Below are 19,292 nucleotides of genomic sequence, written 5' to 3'. Positions count from 1 at the left end.
CTGCAGCCAACATGGCCCAGCTCCCAGGCTGGCTGCGACTCAGGCTTGGGGCAGTCCCCTCCCCTAGCAAAAGCAGGGCGGGAGGGAAAGGGATCCTCCACCTGACCTGCGAGAGCAGCTTAATGTTTCCATATAAAGGAGATACAGGGCTTAAGGTGCTTCAACTTCGTGTCAAAGTCACTGTGTAATCTGAGGCCAAGAAGCCCTGCCCCTAGGCCCCACCCTCACCCACCCAAATCAACACTCTCACTCTTCCGAAACCAGGGGTGTTCCCCGCCACTCCCCACCTACCGGTGGGGGCTGGACAGCAGGTTGGAAAGCAGAGACTGCACAAAGACAAGAAGATGCAGAGATAGGCAGGAGGAGGAGTGTTGAGAGGGTGCCCCGAGAAAAAGTACAGGGACCAAGCAGGACAGGGACCCAGAGAGAGAGGGGGACAGAGACCCAGAGAGGGCGGCAGGAAAGGGACATTGATCCAGAGAGAAAGGGACAGAGACCTTGAGAGAGGACAGAGACCCAGAGAGAGGGGAACAGAGACCTTGAGAGGATAGAGACTCAGAGACAGAAGGGGACAGAGACCCGGGGGGCGGGGGGACAGAGACCTAGATAAAGGGGGACAGAGAAGACAGAGGCGGACAGGGCAATTGGGAAAACGAAAAAGAGAAAAGAAATGTTTTAAGAAATGGCGACATGGTGAGATGAAATTGTGAAGACAGAAAGAGGCAGAGAGAGATGGGAGAGACAGAGATGGGGGCAGACAGACAGACAGACAGACAGAGAGGCTTTCTTTGAAAGGATGGAAGCCAGTGAGAAAATGTATAAAATGGGGATGGGGTGAGAGTTGGAGGCACTGAACCTGGGGGTAGATTCTCCTGGCGCTGAGCCTGTCGCTGATGGGAAGATAAGGCCTCCTTGAAGGGGACAAGCTGAGGACAGGGATGCTGGGGCAGGGGTGGATGGGGGCAACGCAGCAGAGCAGGAGGGGATGGCTCAGCAGGGCCTTGCGTGGAGGCACGTACCTGTTGGGGCGGCCCACCCCCATGCCCTCCGCTGGGGGCTCCTCAGCTAGGGCTGAGGGGAAGCCTCTGTGGGTGCCAAGGGGCTGTAGTCTGTCCTTGGTCCCAGGGGCCGTGTGACGGGCACCCGACCTCGGAGTCCGCAGACGGATCAGAGGCTGGATGCAGGGGGCCCGGGGGTGGGGCTAGCTCAGAGCCGCAGAGGGGGAGCCAGGGAGGCCAGCCAGGCAGAGCGGCTGGGCCACAGCCCAGGCAGGCTGGACAGGAGACAGCGGCGGCGGAGCGAGACAGCGACTGGGGGGCAGGGAGACTGGCAGTGGGGGACGGGAGACTCTGAAAGAGGGGGACACAGAGAAGAAAGAAAGAAACGTGATAAAGGGGAGATGGATGGAAGGAGAAATAGGGGCTCCAGAGTTCCCTGAGATGAAGCCTTCATCAGCTGGTGGGGGTCAGGGATGAGGCCCCTTTCACTGAGCCAGAGTGAGTTCCAGATGGAAGGACACTTAGAGAAGGCAGAACGCGGCGGCACCCAGTGGGCGGAAGGTTGGGTTGCACTGGACTCCCAGTTGCCTCCCCCAGCCTAGCAGCCTGGGGGCAGCTGCTGCCAAATCCCTCCCCACCCCCAAACTCCCCTCCACCCCGTTTCCTCACAGGGCTGTGGCCAAAGGACCAGAGTCTCAAATACACCTCAGGCCTCTTCCTGGTCCTTTACTGCTGCTCAGGAGCCCAGACCTTCCTCCCGACACAGCACCAGCCTCTAAGTCAGGCAGGAGGGGAGGGGTCACATGTAGCCCCCACAGGGAGAAATCCTGGCCAAAGCCAGCTGGCAGGAAGACAACGGGCAGAAGCAAATTTTGTTGGAGGAACCCACACCTCAAATTTGATGTAGCCATTGTATATCCCCCGAGTTCCCTGCTGGGAACCAGCAGCCAAAACCGGGTCCTGAGCCGGACGCGGTGGCTCACGCCTGTAATCCCAACCCAGCACTCTGGGAGGCCGGGGCGGACAGATCACTTGAGATCAAGAATTTGAGACCAGCCTGGCCAACATGGTGAAACCCCGTCTCTACTAAAAACACAAAAATTAACGGGGTGTGGTGGCACATGCCTGTAATCCCAGCTACCTGGGAGACTGAGCCAAGACAATCATTTGAACCCGGGAGGCGGAGGTTGCAGTAAACCAAGATCGTGCCACTGCACTCCAGCCCGGGTGACAGACCAAGACTCCATCTCAAACAAACAAACAAAAAACTGAGTTCTGGGGACACAGGTCAAATGGGTCACAGCTGACAGGAAGGAATCCACCAACACACAGGCCACACCAGTATCTGGGTGGGAGTGGTCTTACAGAGCCCTGGTTAAACCGAGTTCTTTGGTGAGAGGGGTCACTGGATCAGACCCAGGCCTTCTAGAGAACAATACGTCAAACAGAATCCATCACGGCAGCCCACAGGCCGGCCAGTCTCAGTCAACAGACCTGAATGAACCCCTTCCAGGGGAGCCCAATTCGACTTCAGTTGCCAAGCAGGAAGCAAGATCAGAGCCAGTGGGACGCCTCAGACGCTGATGGTGCGGAAGACGGTGAAGCCTGACAGTGCCGTGCTGACCAGGAGCCCTGGGCACTGCGGGTGCCAGTGTAGCTCCTTCAGCTCGGTCTCACCCTGGTGCACGAACAGCAGCTGCTGCGGAAGGTCGGCGAGTCCGGGGTCGGCCTCCACGTCACCCGCCTCAGGGTCCCGCTCCACTGCCAGGTCCCACTGTGTGATCTGGTGGTCTGCACCCGAGGCTGCAAAGACCCCACTGTCCTGGGGGTGCCACTCGACGGAGGTCACGGGGGCCACATGCTGCTTGAAGGTGGCCACTGGGGAGCCAGACTAGAGGGAGAGGATGGGAGTAATGGGCTCTGAATGCCTCAGCCTGACTCTGGGGGGGACCCAGGCAGAAGCCCCAACCCCTCTCCAGCCTCAGGGTTCAGCCAGGGCCCCACCCCTTAAGCCCTCACAAGCTCAGAGTCCAGGAAAGGGACACAGGGTAATTCTGGCTGCTAAGAAGGCTGACCAGCCCAGGGGTTGCTGGGAATTGTAATTCACCTGCAAAGAAGCCCCTCCCAGCTCAGGTAGCAAAACCCCCGCCCCTGCTCTTCCCTCTGCCTGCCTGTTTTCTTCCTTATAAAAGGAGGGCATGGGCTGGGCGTGGTGGCTCACACCTGTAATCCCAGCACCTTGGGAAGCCAAGGGAGGTGGATCACCCGAGGTCAGGAGTTGGAGACCAGCCTGACCAACATGGTGAAACCCCATCTCTACTAAAAATACAAAATTATCCGGGTGTGGTGTCACATGCCTGTAATCCCAGTTACTCAGGAGACTGAGGCAGGAGAATCACTTGAACCCAGGAGCGGGAGGTTGCAGTGAGCCGAGATTGCGCCACTGCACTCCAGCCTGGGCAATAAGAGCAAAACTCCATCGCAAAAAAAAAAAAAAAAAGGAGGGCATGGCTCTCCCAGAGTTCTCCCAGCAGATTCTACAAAGGCCTCAAAGGAGGCAGAAGCACAATCCCCGGAAGCCGACCCAAAGAAAGACTAAGAATGACAGCACTTTCACTACAGCAAAGGCCCCGCTCAACTGGCGTCTCTCTCATTAGGAGAAGCTGCTCTGAAGTTCCAATGGTCAACAAGCTGGGCCCTGTGTGACCTGGTGGGCCTGGGAGGCTGGAATCCATCTCCAGCCTCCTCCCCAGGGCTGATGCTATAGAAACGATCAAACTGGAGGAGAAAAAGGACATCATGGCAGCCCAGGAAGGCAGAGCCACACAAAGCTGCAGCTTTGTCCAGAGGGATGCCAGACGCTGCAACTTCTCCTGCGCAGGGACCCTCCCAGCTCCACAATGTCAACCCCTAGCTTGGCTGTCATGTCACAGCGGCTCCTGTCCTTTCTGTGCCTCAGTCTTCTCCTACAACGAGCAGGCTGGGCCCCGATTCTCAGTTGCATCTATAAATCTACAACTCTCTGAAGCTCTCAGCACTGGCCATACAGACAGCTGTACAGACAGCTGTACTTCTGCCCACAGGCAGATCAGAGGTCTAGTCTCTGCTGCCCCAGCCCCTTCCATCTCTTGTCAGCTGTTCCCCTGGTGGAGTGAGTGACCCCAAGAGTGGAGACCCACCACCCTTCCTCTTGCTGAGCCTCAGTTTCCTCCTCTGTACCCTGAAGAGGCGGGAGTCTAGTTCTAAGGGCTCTCCAGCTCTGGTTGTATAAAACCATTCAAGGAGGAAAAATCCTACAAATCCCAGGGGCTGCTGGAAGCACGCTTCTCTAGCCCCCAGGTGTCTGGCTGGGAAAATAACCTTGAACTGCCGAAGGTCCCAGATCTTGAGGGCCCCATCATCCCCGCCACTGAGCAGGAAGGGCTCCCGGCGGCTCCAGCTGATGACATTGATGTCCCCATCATGGGCGGTGGCTGTGGTGAGCATGCAGGCCTTGCTGGGGGCTGCCCGGATGTCCCAGATGCGGATGGAGGCGTCAGCTGAGCAGGAAGCAAACACCTGGGGGAGGCGGAGTCTGAGTGGTCCTGATGCCCACTAGCCCACGGTGAAGCCCAAGCGCCAGCAGTGGGCTACTCTCTCTTTCACTGTCCCCCTTACTAGGACTTGGCCTGGAAACTAAACCTCTGTCAGGCTCCCAGCCCTCTTTTCCCTCAGACCTAGGATTCTAGGTCCCTGGCCTAGAATCCATCAGAACTATACGACCAGAACCCCACCCTCCCTCACCGTGTTCTCAGTCGGTGACCACTGCAGGTCCTCCACAGAGCGTGTGTGGCCCACGAATGGCCGCTGGTCCACGTGCCAGGAGCCGCCGTCCGTAGGTGTCCAGAGGTGGATGTTCTTTTGACAGTCACCGGTCAGCAGGCGACCTGGGGAAGGGAGTCAGGAAATGACCTCGCCCCACCTGGCCGCAGCTCGCTCCCCTCCTTGGAGTCTAAGCGCCCGGCGCCTTGTTGCAGACCCTGCTGCCCCCACCTCCTGGGACTCCTGAACACCCCAGGGACTCACCGGGCACCCGGGGGGACCAGTCAAGGGCAAAGCCCTCGCCCATGTGTCCAGCGAAGGAGAAGATGGGCTTCATTTGGGCCTGCTCATCCCGGAGGAAGGCTGCCAGGGCCTGAGGGTCCTCCACCACCTGCAGAAGCCGCCGCAGCGCAAACACCTCCACCTGGCCCTTCTCTGACCACACCCCAGCCACGGGCTCTTCACCCAGCCATGACACCTGCAGAAGAGCGGTGGGGGAAGGGTGATGTGAAGCGAGGGGAGAGGAGGATCAGGGCACTGACCCCACACTCCCCATATCCCAGATAACCAGAAGTGCGCTTCCTCAGATCTCCCAGGCCTGGGACTACAGCTCCTTGAAACCTCTGTGGGAAGAAAATCATAACCTGCAGAAACCAGCACGGTTACTGCGACAGCTCTCCACAGCGGGGTGGGAGTGGGTGGGGGAGCTGAGGTGGGAGGATAGAGCCCCAAGATGCCTGGGAGTTGAGGCTGCAATTCCCACCAGCCCTTGGGAGGGTGTTCAGGCTCCTGGTCTCGGTAACCCTCTAAATGCTGGAAGGCCACAAGACTCAGTCCTCAGATCTCCTTGCCTCTGTGTTTGTTCACTAGGAGACCCAGTCCGGCCACAAGGTTTCCAATACCCCTAGCCCTGACCTCTCCCCTGGGCTCCAGACTCTTACTGCATTGACCATTCAAACTTATTTGTTTTTGAGACAGGGTCCCGCTCTGTTGCCCAGGATGGAGTGCAGTGATGCCATCACGGCTCACTGCAGCCTCAACCTCCTGGGCTCAAGTGATCCTCCCACCTCAGCCTCCCAAGTAGTTGGGACTATGGGTGAACACCATCACATCTGGCTTTTAAAATTTTTTTTGTAGAGACAGGGTCTCACTTTACTGCCCAGGCTGGTCTGGAACTCCTGGTCTCAAGTGATCCTTCTGCATCAGCTTCCCAAAGTGCTGGGATTACAGGCGTCAGCCACTGTGCCAGCCTGACCATTCAAACTTGATACAACCAAAGCCAAGCTCCTAATTGCCACCTGCAACTGCTCCCTCTCCACCTCAGGTCCCAAAATTACAGGACTCATTCTTGGTCCTCATGCCCAGCACCTATGCTGGCTACAGTAAAAATGCTCACTTCCAGGGCCAGGCGCAGTGGCTCATGCCTGTAATCCCAGCACTTTGGGAGGCCGAGGAGGGCAGATTGCCTGAGGTCAGGAGCGAGACCACCCTGGCCAACATGATGAAACCCCGCCTCTACTAAAAATGCAAAAATTAGCCAGGCATGCTGGTGGGTGGCTGTAATCCCAGCTACTTAGGAGGCTGAGGCAGGAGAATCGCTTGAACCCAGGAGTCAGAGGTTGCAGTGAGCCGAGATCGCGCCATTGCACTCCGGCCTGGGCGACAAAAGCGAGACTCTGTCTCGTCTAAAAAAAAAAGCTTCCTTCCAACCCCCTTCTCATGATGTCTATTGCTGTTACACTACTACTGATGTCATCTTTCCCCTGAATACTATAAGTCTCCCCACAGGATTCTTTCCTCCTACCCTTACCTCTCTGCAATTGATATTTAAAACAGCAGCCAAAGGGATCACTTTAAAACAAGTCAGACCCTGTCTTTCCTCTGCCCGAAACCCTCCAATGTCTCCCAATTAAAAGCTGGAGTCCTTACAGTGGCCGACAAGGCTCTGAACAATGTCTTCTCTGTGCCCGCCCCCCAAATTGTGTCACTCTCCCTTTTGTTCATTCTGCTCCAGACAGACTGGACTCCCCCGCTTCTCTTGAAACTCTTCAAACATGCCAAGCTCACCCCAGAGCCTGTGAACTTGTGTTTTCCTTGCCTGCAAATTCTTTTACAGGGTTCACTGCCCCACTACCTGTGAGTATCTATGCAAATGGCATTTTATGACTGAATACTTTCCTAACCACACTGTTTAAAAATAGCACCCCACTCCTGGAGCACCCTAACCCTCTTCCCCTGCTTCATTTGAATTTTTTCCAGGATAGTTAACACCTTTGGACATGGTACACATTTACTTAGTTTCATCTCGTTCCCTTCCCCCACTAGTGTGTAAGTTCATGGAGCCAGAGACCTTTTGCTTGCTGCTAAATCCTCTGCATCTAGAACAGTACTGAAACATAGTAAAAATAATTTCATGGAAACAGACAGCCCCACCTATCAGCCAAGTACTGTTCTAAGTGCTCTTCATATACCATATCATTCTACTTACAAGTCTACCTGATCAGATGTTTTAGCTTTGAAGCAAAAAACAAATAAACAGGCTGGGCACAGTGCCTCGTGCCTATAATCCCAGCATTTTGGGGGCCAAGGTGGGCGGATCACTTGAGCTCAGGAGTTCGAGACCAGCCTGGCCAACATAATGAGACTCCATCTCTACTAAAAATACAAAAATCAGCTGGGCATGGTGGTGTGCACTTGTGGTCCCAGCTACTCAGGAGGCTGAGGCAGGAGAATCACTTGAACCTGGGAGGCGGAGGTTGCAGTGAGCCGAGATCACGCCATTGCACTCCAGCCTGGGCAATGGGAGTGAAACCATGACTCAAAAACAAAACAAACAGCCACAACCAAAAACAGTTCCTGAATAGTAACAGAAAATACATACCTCATATTACAACCAGGTGCTATTCTAGGCACTATATGTTATTGCATTTGACCTCATGCCAGCCCCATCAGATAAGTTCTGTAACTCACTATGTTACCAAAGAGAAAAGTGAAGAACATAAAACACATCCTCTTAATCTAAAACAGTACCTAGCATGTAATGACAGTGATCATAATAGCTAAATTGGATAAAACTATGTGACAAGTACTTTTCTAAAAACTGAAGGAGGCCGGGTGTGGTGGCTCACGCTTGTAAGCCCATGGCTTTGGGTGCCCGAGGCGTGCAGATCACTCGAGGTCAGGAGTTTGAGACCAGCCTAGCCAACAAGGCGAAACCTCGTCTCTACTAAAAATACAAAAAATTGGCCAGACGCAGTGGCTCATGCCTGTAATCTCAGCACTTTGGGAAGCCGAGGCAGGCGGATCACGAGGTCAGGAGTTCACAACCAGCCTGATCAACATTGTGAAACCCCGTCTCTACTAAGAATACAAAAATTAGCCGGGCGTGGTAGCGCGCGCCTGTAATCTCAGCTACTTGGTTAAGGCAGGAGAATCGCTTGAACCTGGGAGGCGGAAGTTGCAGTGAGCTGAGATCACACCATTGCCCTCCAGTCTAGGCGACAGAGCAAAACTTCGTCTCAAAAAAAAACCAAAAAACAAAAAATTAGAAGGGCCTGGTGGCAGGCGCCTATAGTCCCAGCTACTTGGGAAGCCAAGGCAGGAGAATCGCTTGAACCTGGAAAGGCGAGGTTGCAGTGAGCCAAGATCGCACCACTGCACTCCAGCCTGGGCAACAGAGTGAGACTCCATCTCAAAAAAAAAAAAAAAGGGCCAGGCACGGTGGCTCACGCCTGTGATCCCAGCACTTTGGGAGGCCGAGGCGGACAGATCAGGAGTTCAAGACCAGCTGGGTGTGGTGGTGTGTGCCTGTAATCCCAGCTACTCGGGAGGCTGAGGCAGGAGAATTGCTTGAACCCGGGAGGCAGAGGTTGCAGTGAGCCGAGACTGCGCCACTGCACTCCAGCCTGGGTGACAGAGCGAGACTACGTCTCAAAAAAAAAAAAAAAAAAAAAAAAAAGAAAGACATGAGGAGGTGTTGGGAGTTATGGACACAGGGGATGGGTCGGGTGTTTCAGAGAATGCAGAGCAGGCTCCTGGGACCATACTTACCCGAACTCGGTTGATGCCACCATAGTGGGGCACCATGGCCAGCTCCAGCTGAGGCTTCCGCTCTTCTTCATCCTCTTCATCTTCCTCCTCCTCTTCTTCATCACTGCCCTCTGAGGGTGGGGGCTTCGTCCCATGCAGATTGTGCATCCGAAGCATCATCAGTCTGGGATAAATTGTGGGGTGAGTTAGGCACTAGATTCCAGGATTCTTGGGAAGGAGAGAGGCTGGAAACCCATATTCCTGGGTCTGCGAGAGGCAGAAACTGGAAGCCCTAACTCCTGGGTCCTGAGGAAGGGGCTGGAAACTGAGCCTCCTGGTCCTGGAAAAGCCTCGGGTCTTACCTGTTGCTCTGGGCGCTCTCAGCCTGGGTCCCAGCACACAAGTAAAGTGTAAGAGGAAGCTCTGTCCGATTGTCTCCCAGGTGATCCCGGACTATGTCAAAGCTGAGACAGGGGGCGCCTGGGGATGGAAGAAGGGGTTTACGAGTTAAGACGGGACAGTAAGAGCTCAGTCCCCACCTCCCTCATGGATCAACCGCCTCCGGTATGAAATCACTTCTCTTAGACCCCAGCCTTCTCTTCCCGAGCACCTCTCAGGTTAAAGGCTCGGGATCAGCCACCTCAGGACCCTGGAGTCCGGACTCAGCCCTACCAGTCTGCGCTCGGTGGTAGAGCACATAGGCCTCCTCGTCCATGACCAGCTCCTCCCCTTCGCGTAGCGGCGGCCCCCGGCCGGGTAGGTAGACCTGGGCCGGGCCCTCGGAACTTGTGTTGCCGGACTCGGCCTCCATGGGTTCCCCGGCTTCACACGTGCGCCGCCGACCCTTGCGCGCCGCCATCTTCGAACCCGCTCACTGCTGACGCCCGGTAAGAGCGTCACTTCCGGGTTTCGCTTTCTGCCTAATGAGATCCGCCCTACTGCGCGGTTACCTTGGAAACTCCGGGGACCGCTAATCGGAGAGGGTGCGGAAACGCGGAAGGAGAACTCAGGTAATGGCGCCAGCGAAAGAAGCCTGCGAATACGGAGAAACTGCATCTTCGCGTGACTTTGGCCGCTGTTCCTCGCGGTAGTGGCAAGGCCTTCTGGGAGTTGTAGTTCTACGGGAGGCTTGCTTTCCCCGTTTTCCACTTTGATTCCGAGAGCGTTCTTTCCACTTAATTAATTATTCATATATGCAATTTTGCTCTTTCACTGGCAAGGAGACTTGAGTTTCTGCTCCCTGAGGACCCATAAGGCCGGTTTCTTTTCCTCTCTCTGTTGTGATGGCTTTAATTTGTTTCAAAAATGCCTTCTTGTAGACAGGATGGATATTATCTGTAAGTTAGGCGGTTCAATCTACCGTCTAGGGGCAGTCAATTGCCTAACTAGAAATTCACATGGCAGCTCTGGTCAGCGAGCGCTTAATCAGAAAGTCCACCCTCTGGAGGCAGCTATTACAAGTGCTTCGTCTCTCTTTATCGCCCATCAGCACCAGCGGTTTGGCTAATTGACATAATGAAATGTTAGAAATAGATTCTCATTGGTGAGATTAACAGCATTCAAGATAATGCGGATTGGCTGGGATATGTCAGACACTCTCCTAGCTTTCATGAACAGGATATTGAGAATCTAGCAAGCCTTGGTACCTATAGCCATAGGAAATAAAACCATACCTTTGATCTTAATATGTTTTGTCTCCGGGATCTATCTCACCACTCTCTTGGGGTCTCTATCTGCCCCAGTACCCTCTCGACTTTCTTTTCAGGGTCTCTTCCCACCTCCTCTTTCTTGGTCTTTGTCTCCCCACGCACCTCCTTTCAGAGTCTCCGTTCTCTAATTCTCTCTCCTCTTCCCCTGTGGGACTTCTGTGTTTCTGTTTCCTCCAGAGAATTTGAGGGGGGCTAACAGATACGGAGCTTAGGCTTGGACTGAGGAGGCATAAAAACATGGTTTATTCCAAACACTGCAATGTGGAATAAGAGAGTGGGAAGGGAAGTTGGTGAAGTGTGGACTCCCAGACCCTCCCCTCCGCAACCCAGCCCCAGACCCGGCTGGAGATCTGGGAAGAGGAGGCTTTTTGGAGGTCTGCTGGGTCATCACTGAAGGGTCGCAAATAAGGGTTGGATTTGGAGAGGCTGTGCTTGGTGGCAAGTGGGGTGGTCCGGAGGTGCGGCAGGGTGGGAAGTTTTGGCTTCAGGGAGGTTGGGTTCATCGCGGTGCAAGGGAAGGCGGGGCTTCCGTTGGGGATGTGTCCTAGGTCAGAGTAGGGAAAAGCGACCGAGGGTGGAAGAGGAGGAGGGGGTGTCACGGTTTGATGTCAAGGGTCACAGTCTGGTCGGGGCACAGTCTGGGGTTCGGGTCACAGTTTGGGGTCAGGGGTCACAGTCTGGAGTCGGATGACCATTTTAGGAGTCGGATGTCACAGTCTGGGTCAGGGGTTTCTGTGTGGCGGGGCCAAGGTCTGGGGTCACAGTTTGGCGAACGCGTCTCACAGTTTTGAGTCCCAATGGATGAAAGGTTAAAAACGGTCTTCCCCGGAGGCGTGGCTGGGGCCGGGGAGCTGCACAGTGATGTGGGGGCCACGGCCCCGGGCGTGGAGGTGGGACGCGGGAGTGGCGTGAACCCCCTACCTCCCGCCCCATCTGGTGACGTTAAAAAGCCCTTATCGGGTTTAAAAAAAAGTCCGGTGGGCTCCAAGGCCCCCGCCCCCTCGCTGTCAGGCTGGGTGATAGTTGAGGGACCAAATCCTCTCCGGCTTGCAGTTCCTCCAGAACCAGGGGGCGCAGGACGCTGCTCCAGGCGAGGTCCGGCCAGTTCCACTGCTTTCCTTCCCAACCTACGCGGGTCCTGTCCACTGCGGGCGCCCCCTCGGGCCGTGGCCTGCGCTGACCAAGGGGGCGGTGGGGCCCCCGGGGCCGCGTCATACCTCGGACTCGAGGCTGGAGAAGTGCGCCGAGCCCCTGCGGGTGCCCAGGTCCCCGCCCCGGTGTCTCCGGTGGGAAGCTGTGGGCAGCGGCGGCCCCCAGTGCGCGGCGTGCGGACACCTGCGAGCGTGGCGGGAGGGCCCGGTAAGCCTGCGCGCAGGGGCGGCGCGAGGGCACGAGCTGAGGTCCTCGAGCGAGCGCGAGGTGGGCGCGGGCGGTGGGAGGTCCCAGCCCCCAGCTGCGCGCCGGTGCCTGTGGTGGTGGGGCGCGGCGGCGGCGGGCGTGCGGTGCGAAGCCCGCGGACGGTGCGGGTGCGACCGCGGGCACCCGCAGCGGGCCCGGCGGCGGGGCAGGGGCCCGGCGGCCCAGGGTGGAGGCGGCGGCGCCCACCAGCCGCCGTCCAGGCCATCGTGCGAGCAGCTGAGATGGCGCGGCGGCGGCAGCAGCTCCAGGCTGGCGCAGTGGCGACAGTGCCAGGCGGCCGGACCGCTGCGCGGGGGCAGGTAGTCCCAGCTCCCGGCGCGCCAGCCCCCGAGCTTGTCGACCGACCAGTAGCGGCCGGGCGGCGGCCCGAGGCGCTCGGCGTACGGGTAGGGGAAGTCGGCAAACCACCAGGGCTCCAGGCCGCCCAGCGACGCGCCGCCCAGGCTCTCCGAGTCCTCCGAGTCCGACGGCGACGGCTCGAGATCGAGGTAAGGGCAGGGGGGCGGCGCGGCGCGGCACGGGGGCGGAGCGGCCGGGGCTCCTCCGCCCGCGCCCCCCGCGCCCCCCGGGCCGCCCGCGCCTGGCCCCAGCAGGGGTTGGCTCTCGGGGTCCGAGCGCGGCCACCGCGCGGGCGCCGGCGGACTCTCGTCCTCGAAGGCCAGGCGGCAGAGCGGCGGCCCGACGGCGGTGGCCGCGGCGGCGGGGGGCGCGGGCGGCGACGGGAAGCCAGGGAAGGCGCCGGCGGGGGGCTCGGCTGGCTCCTTGTCGCGTACGATGGCGAAATAGGAGGGCGGCGGCTTCTGCGGCGGCTGAGCGGCCGGCGGGGACAGCGGGCGCCCGGCTGCGCCCCGCGGTGCCGCGCGCGCCTCGCCCAGGCCGAGGCCTAGGCCCTGCGGCTCGATGGGGCCGTAGTAGCGGTGGAAGCCGTCGGCCAGGCCCGCGCCTCCCGGCGGCCCCGCGCCCTTGGTCCGGCGCCAGCGGTCCACTGAGGCGCGCTCGCGGGGCACGAAAGGTGCGGGCCCGGGCGCCGGCCGCGGCGCGGGGTACGCGGGGCTGGGCAGGGGCTGTGGCGGCGGCGGGGGCTTGGCGGGCGGTGGGGCGGCCTCGGCGCTGCAGCAGCTGTACATGCCCTGCGGGTTCGGGGACAGGACGGGGGTCAGCGCGAGGTGCCCAGGACGCCTGCCTGCCTCCCCTCAGTCCCTCTCTCCTCTCCATTTACTGGCCTGCGTCTCCCGCTCTCTTCCCCACTATCCACATCTCGACCCACACATCTCCTTGTCTCTGCTGGGCTTTACCTTTGTCCCCCGCCCCTGCCATCTCCCCCTCTCTGCCTCCCTCTCTGCCCCATACCCTGGAGAAGGCCAGCAGGAAGTCCATGCGGTGGGTGGGCCCCAGGCAGTGCCGCAGGCGCCAGTACACCAGGTGCTCCCAGGCGAAGACCAGCAGGGACAGGCCCATGGCCACCAGGAGCATGTAGAAGACGCCCGCCATGTTGTCGATGTCCAGCTTGCTGCTCATCACCTCGATTTTGTCATTGTGGCAGATCCCAGAGAGCCACAGCCGCTCCAGCATCTCGATCTCATCTGGGGAGGGGCGGTCAAAAGTCACCTGCTATGAGTACCCTCTGAGGACCCTCGTCTGTGATGTGGGAATGTAGGCCCTTAGCCCCTTCCTCCCTCAGACCCTGGTGTCCGGGTCTTTGCCCCTTTCTTCCCCGGAACCCAGGGGCCTAGCCCTCCCCCTCTCCGCTGTGGAAATCCCTGTGTGCAGCCGCACCATCCCCCAGGAACTGCAGCAACGCCAGGTCGATGGGCCGCTTCCAGCGGGAGCCCTTGTGCAGGGCGATGCCATAGCCTGTCGTGGCGAAGACCTTGCCGGAGCCGATGGTGACAAGCTTGCAGCCCTCGTCCTTGCGGGCCATGTAATTGAGCACCGCAGCATCGTAGATGAAGGCGTCCAGCTTCCTGGGGGGAGGGGGAATGGAGGGCAGGGTCAGTCCCACCTAGATGCCCTGGCCGCCAGGCCTGGAACCTCCTCACCTCTAACCTCCAACTGCTCCAAATCCTAACTGGCCCTGAGCTCCTGAGCAAATCATTGCACTTCTCTGTGCCTCAGTTTCAACATCAGCAAAATGGGCATGGCAGCAGTATCTCCCTTCAGAGTTGTTGCAAAAGTATGTTTTTTAAGAGACAGGGTCTTGCTATGTTGTTCAGGCTGGACCAGAAATCCTGGGCTCAAGCGATCCTCCTATCTCAGCCTCCCCAGAAGCAGGGACTATGGGGAAAAGTTAGATAGTACCTCATGCAAAGGAGGTGCTGGAGAAGTGTTAGCTGTGACTTTTTTTTTTTTTTTTTTTTTTTTGAGACAGAGTCTCATTCTGTCACCCAGGCTGGAGTGCAGTGGCACAGTCTCGGCTCACTGCAAGCTCCGACTCCCGGGTTCAAGTGATTCTCCTGCCTCAGCCTCCCAAGTAGCTGGGATTATAGGTTCCCACTACCACGCCCAGCTAATTTTTGCATTTTTAGTAGAGACGGGGTTCCACCATGTTGGCCAGGCTGGTCTCGAACCCCTGTCCTCGTGATCCACCAGTCTCGGCCTCCCAAAGTGCTGAGATTAGAGGCGTGAGCAGCCGCACCTGGCCAGCTGTGACTGTTAATGAAATAGTTATTTCTTTACTCCTCACCATAGCCCTCCAAAGAGTCCATTTACTCTTGCATTTTAAAAAAGAGAATTGAGACTGGCCATGGTAGCTCATGGCTATAATCCCAGCACTTTGGGAAGCCAAGGCAGGCGGATCACCTGTGAGCTCAGGAGTTCCAGACCAGTTTGGCCAACATGGTGAAACCCCATCTCTACTGAAAATACAAAAATTAGCCAGGTGTGGTGGCAGGCACCTGTAATCCCAGCTACTCAGGAGGTTGAGGCAGGAGAATTGCTTGAACCTGGGAGGCAGAGGTTGCTGTGAGCCAAAATCGAGCCACTGCACTCCAGCCTGGGTGACAGAGAGAGATGCCATCTCAAAACAAATAAAGAGGAGGATTGAGGCTTAGAAGAAGAAATGGAGAAAAAAAATAATGCGAGTGAATGATCACTTACATTGTGCCAGGCATTGTTCTATCTAGTCTGAGAACTCTTTTTTTTTTCCTGAGACAAGGTCTCACTATGTTGCCCAAGCTAGAATGCAGTGGCACCATCATAGCTCACTGCAGCCTTGACCTCTTTGCTTCAACCGATCCTCCTGCCTCAGCCTCCTGAGTAGCTGGGACTACAGGCACACGTCACCACACCTGGTTAATTTTTGTATTTTTTGTAGAGACAGGGTTTCTCCATGTTGCCCAGGCTGGGCTCTAACTCCTGGGCTCAAGTGATCTTCCCGCCTTGGCCACCCAAAGTACTGGGACTACAGGTGTGAGCCTGCAGGGAGATAACCATTGTTTTCAGATGGGAAAACACAGACCCAGACACATACCTTAACTTGCTTGGGTTCTCCCACTAGGCCCTGATTTCTTTCTTTCTTTCTTTTTTCTTGAGACTGAGTTTCGCTCTTGTCCCCCAGGCTGGAGTGCCTACTGCAACCTCCACCTCCCACGTTCAAGCGATTCTCCTGCCTCAGCCACCCAAGTAGCTGGGATTGTAGGCATGCACCACCACACACGGCTAATTTTGTATTTTTAGTAGAGATGGGGTTTCACCATGTTGGCCAGGCTGGTCTTGAACTCCTGACCTCAGTTGATCCACCCGCCTCGGCCTCCCAAAATGCTGGGATTACAGGCCTGAGCCACCACACCTGGCCGAGGCCCTGCCCAGGCTGGAGTGCAATGGTGCGATCTGGGCTCACCACAACCTCCGCCTCCCTGGATCAAACGATTCTCCTGCCTCAGCCTCTGGAGTAGCTGGGATTACAGGCATGCGCCACCATGCCCGGCTAATTCTGTACTTTTAGTGGAGATGGGTTTTCTCCATGTTGGTCAGGCTGGTCTCAAACTCCCAACCTCAGGTTATCGGCCCACCCTGGCCTCCCACAGTGGGTTTCTCTCAAGGTGCTGGGATTATAGGCGTGAGCCACCGTGCCCAGCCTAGGCCCTGATTTCTAAGACTTGGTGGGAAGAGGGGCGGGGCTGTGGAGTTAGTTCTCATGGATGCATTTGGTATGGCACATGCTGCTATCACTCTCATTTACAGCTGCTGTCATTTTACTTTTATTTCTGTGGTTGTTTGATTAATCTCAACCTTCCCCATGAGACTGCAAGAACCCCCAGGGTCCCAGTTGGTCTCATTCTCATCTGTGGCTGGGGCATAGCTCCTGGCATGTAGGATGGGGTTGATAGATACTTGCAGAATAAATGAATGAATGAATAAATGAATCCACACAGAGGAATACTGTGTAACTGTTCTGTGATATCAGGTAAATGCTTATGCTCTGATAGGTAAGGATGTATGGGGTGTATTTTATGTATTTTTAAAATATGTATGTATGTATGTATGTATGTATTTATTTATTTATGTATTTATTTTTAGAGATGGGGTCTCACTCTGTTTCCCAGGCTGGTCTCAAACTCCTGGGCTCAAGCAATCCTCCTGCCTCAGCCTCCCAAAATGCTGGGATTACAGGCGTGAGCTTTCACACCCGACCTTATGGGGTGTATTTTTTAAAAAGTTAGGCTGGGCGTGATGGCTCATGCCTGTAATCCCAACACTTTGGGAGGCCAAAGCAAGAGGATCGCCTGAGCCCAGGAGTTTGAGACCAGCCTGGGCCACATAGTGATACCCTGCCTCTATAAAAAAAAACAACAAATTAGCCAGGTGTGGTGATGCACCTATATTCCCAGCTACTCAGGAGGCTGAGGCAGGAGGATCCCTTGAGCCCAGGAGTTTGAAGCTGCAGTGAGCTATGATGACACCACTGCACCCCAGTTTGGGTGACAGGGATACCCTGTCTCTAAAAACAAAACAAACGAACAAAAAAATTACTCCCAGAATCCTATATAGAATATGAGTTCATATTGGCCAGGTGCAGTGACTCACGCCTGTAATCCCAGCACTTTGGGAGGCTGAGGCGGGCGGATCACATGAGGTCAGGAGTTCGACACCAGCCTGGCCAACATGGCGAAACCCCGTCTCTATTAAAAATACAAAAATTAGGCCGGGCGCAGTGGCTCATGCCTGTAATCCTAGCACTTTGGGAGGCCGAGGAGGGCGGATCACAAGGTCAGGAAATCGAGACCATCCTGGCTAACACGGTGAAACCCCGTCTCTACTAAAAATACAAAAAATTAGCTGGATGTGGTGGCAGGCGCCTGTAGTCCCACCTACTCAGGAGGCTGAGGCAAGAGAATCATTTGAACTCGGGAGGCAGAGGTTGCAGTGAGCCGAGATCGCACCACTGCACTCCAGCCTGGGTGACAGAGCAAGACTCCGTCTCAAAAAAAAAAAAAAAAAAAAAAAAAAAGCGGCTGGATGCTGAGTTGAAGAGAAGCCAAAGGATCTTCCAGAGAAGAATACTTAACCTCTAGTTTTGAGTGGTTAACCTGTCTGTTGATTTAAGTCCTCCTGTGTCCCCAAACCTTCAGAAAAACCCTGTCCACGCACTCACAGGCTCACATATAAATGCCGTGTGTGTGTGGTGGTTTGCGTGGAAATTAGGGAAAAGGACTGAATTAGTCCATACATGCTAAGTGGGGAAACAGACAGGAAGTGGATTCCCCAAATTGAATGTCTCTCTAGCTGAAGCAAAGACTCGGGGGTGGAGAATGTGAAGCTCCGAAGAATTAGCAGAAACCTGGGGAGGACATTCATCATCCCACTGTTGGAGAATGGGGTTTGAATTAATTTTATATAGATCCTAACAGGGAGTTCCCATATGACATCTGGAAATGTAAGTATAGGCGAGAAAAATACCACCACTGCCTGCAGCCACTTCTGCCTTGTAGGCAAACTGTAATTTTTCCCTACGTTTCTCTTTGTTTAGGAAGATGCCCTTGGGGGTGAAAGGTGAAGTGCTATTGATGTTTAAGTGGGAAGAACGTGGAGTTTCTTCCCACTCCCTGGAGTTTCTCCAGGGATGGAGGGGCTGGGACTGGGATAATATGGGAGGAGTGTCTGCAGGGGTCCTTAGAGGACAAGCGGGAGTGGAAGGAGAGACTCAAGTTGCATTTTGGAGAAAGCTAAAAGTCAAGGCTTCCAGTGGTGGAAATATTTGAGAGATTTCAGAAAGAGGAGCTCTAACAGCATTCACTTTCAATTGTTTGCTCAGTTTTTCTGGGATATACTGTCTCCCTCCCCTCTCGCATCCACCACCCCCTCAGAGTCCCTAAATATCTATTAAAACTCAGCCATTCCAGGAGTCCTGGCTCATGCCTGTCATCCCAGCACTTTGGGAGGCTGAGGCAGGAGGACTGCTTGGGTCCAGGAGTTCGAGACCAGCTTGGGCAACAAAGGGAGACCTGTCTCTACAAAAACTTTAAAAATTAGCTGGGTTTGATGGTGCATGCCTGTCGTCTCAGCTACTTGGGAGGCTGAGGTGGGAGGATCGCTTGAGGATAGGAGGATGAGGTTGCAGTGAGCTATGATTGTGCCATGTACTCCAGCCTGGGTGACAGAGGGAGACCCTGTCTCAAAAACAAAACAAAACAAAAAGACCTCAGCCATTTCCTACAGCCTTTGTTTGGGTGCAGGTTGGGGAAAAATTAAAATTCCCTGCATCCGTCCTTTCTTTCTTGTTTGTTCCCACTCTGTCACCAGAGGTGTCTTAACATTTGAGTCAGTGCTGTCCCTTTTCAGCTCACCACCCCCCCTTGGCTCCCCTCGTCACTCAGAGTGACTTGGATCACCTTGAGTTTAGAGGCCCTGTGCCACCTGACACCCCCCATCCCTCCTTACCCATCTGCCCTCATCTCCCAAGCCCCCCCTCACTCTGGCCTGGGAGATGCACCTGGACCTCTCCAGCTCGCTCCTGCCCCAGGGCCTTTGCACTGGCTGTTCTGCCTGCTGGAACATTCTTCTCCTAGATAGCTGCCTGACTCACTCTCTCACCTTGAAACTGCCTTTGCCTGACCGACTCCATCTTGCTTCTAACCCTTAAGTTGTCCTTGTTTATTCCTGGGCATAGGCCAAACTAACTTTGGGAAGGAATTTAGTTCATGGTTTGACTCTGAAACAAAATCGATAATAGCCCTTTCCTAAAAAGACCCCCTTCTTGCCTGGGAACCAGTCTATCTTTGCAGGACTAACAAATTAGCTACAAGATTAGAAATTAAGTTTAGGGGTCACGCAGCCTCTAGCTCCCCCAGTTGCTCCTGGGGATAACATCATTATTGTAACACCTAAGATGAGTGCT

General features: G+C 55.6%; 2 protein-coding genes across 7 annotated transcripts in view; both read right to left on the bottom strand.

The window, feature by feature from the left end:
* Positions 1–2,063: 2,063 nt before the first annotated feature.
* On the bottom strand, positions 2,064–9,688 carry GRWD1 (glutamate rich WD repeat containing 1). Its single transcript, XM_002829508.5, has 7 exons — positions 9,501–9,688; positions 9,191–9,308; positions 8,850–9,012; positions 5,064–5,277; positions 4,782–4,924; positions 4,359–4,556; positions 2,064–2,889 (listed from the first exon to the last, which is right to left on the bottom strand). Exons 1-7 carry the CDS (start codon positions 9,685–9,687, stop codon positions 2,572–2,574), a joined length of 1,341 nt encoding a protein of 446 aa, XP_002829554.3. The 5' UTR covers position 9,688; the 3' UTR covers positions 2,064–2,571.
* A 564-nt stretch (positions 9,689–10,252) lies between these two features.
* Positions 10,253–19,292, bottom strand: part of GRIN2D (glutamate ionotropic receptor NMDA type subunit 2D) — a 56,291-nt gene continuing 47,251 nt past the window's right edge. For 5 of the 6 annotated variants that reach the window (XM_054540854.2, XM_054540855.2, XM_024236416.3 and 2 more), the window contains 3 exons: positions 13,733–13,920; positions 13,307–13,539; positions 10,596–13,086 (listed from right to left, as the gene is read on the bottom strand). In XM_054540854.2, the coding sequence (XP_054396829.1) occupies positions 11,749–13,086; positions 13,307–13,539; positions 13,733–13,920 (1,759 nt within the window). In that variant the 3' untranslated portion in view covers positions 10,596–11,748. Of the gene's footprint in view, positions 10,332–10,595; positions 13,087–13,306; positions 13,540–13,732; positions 13,921–19,292 lie in introns of those variants that run through there. The other variant, XR_010138638.1, reaches the window with a different exon arrangement.

Source organism: Pongo abelii, chromosome 20 (assembly GCF_028885655.2).
Source record: "Pongo abelii isolate AG06213 chromosome 20, NHGRI_mPonAbe1-v2.0_pri, whole genome shotgun sequence".
NCBI classification, from domain to species: domain Eukaryota; kingdom Metazoa; phylum Chordata; class Mammalia; order Primates; family Hominidae; genus Pongo; species Pongo abelii.
The sequence above is the reverse complement of the archived record's forward strand: the minus strand, read 5'-3'. Positions and strand labels throughout refer to the sequence as shown.

Excerpts from the sequence above, each read along its gene's own strand:
- GRWD1 (XM_002829508.5), bottom strand. The coding sequence starts at position 9,687 with ATGGCGGCGCGCAAGGGTCGGCGGCGCACGTGTGAAGCCGGGGAACCC. Across the intron at positions 4,925-5,063 it reads CTGGTCCCCCCGGGTGCCCG|GTCGCCTGCTGACCGGTGAC; the intron begins GTGAGTCCCTGG and ends TCCCTTCCCCAG. Across the intron at positions 4,557-4,781 it reads GGTCACCGACTGAGAACACG|GTGTTTGCTTCCTGCTCAGC; the intron begins GTGAGGGAGGGT and ends CGCCTCCCCCAG.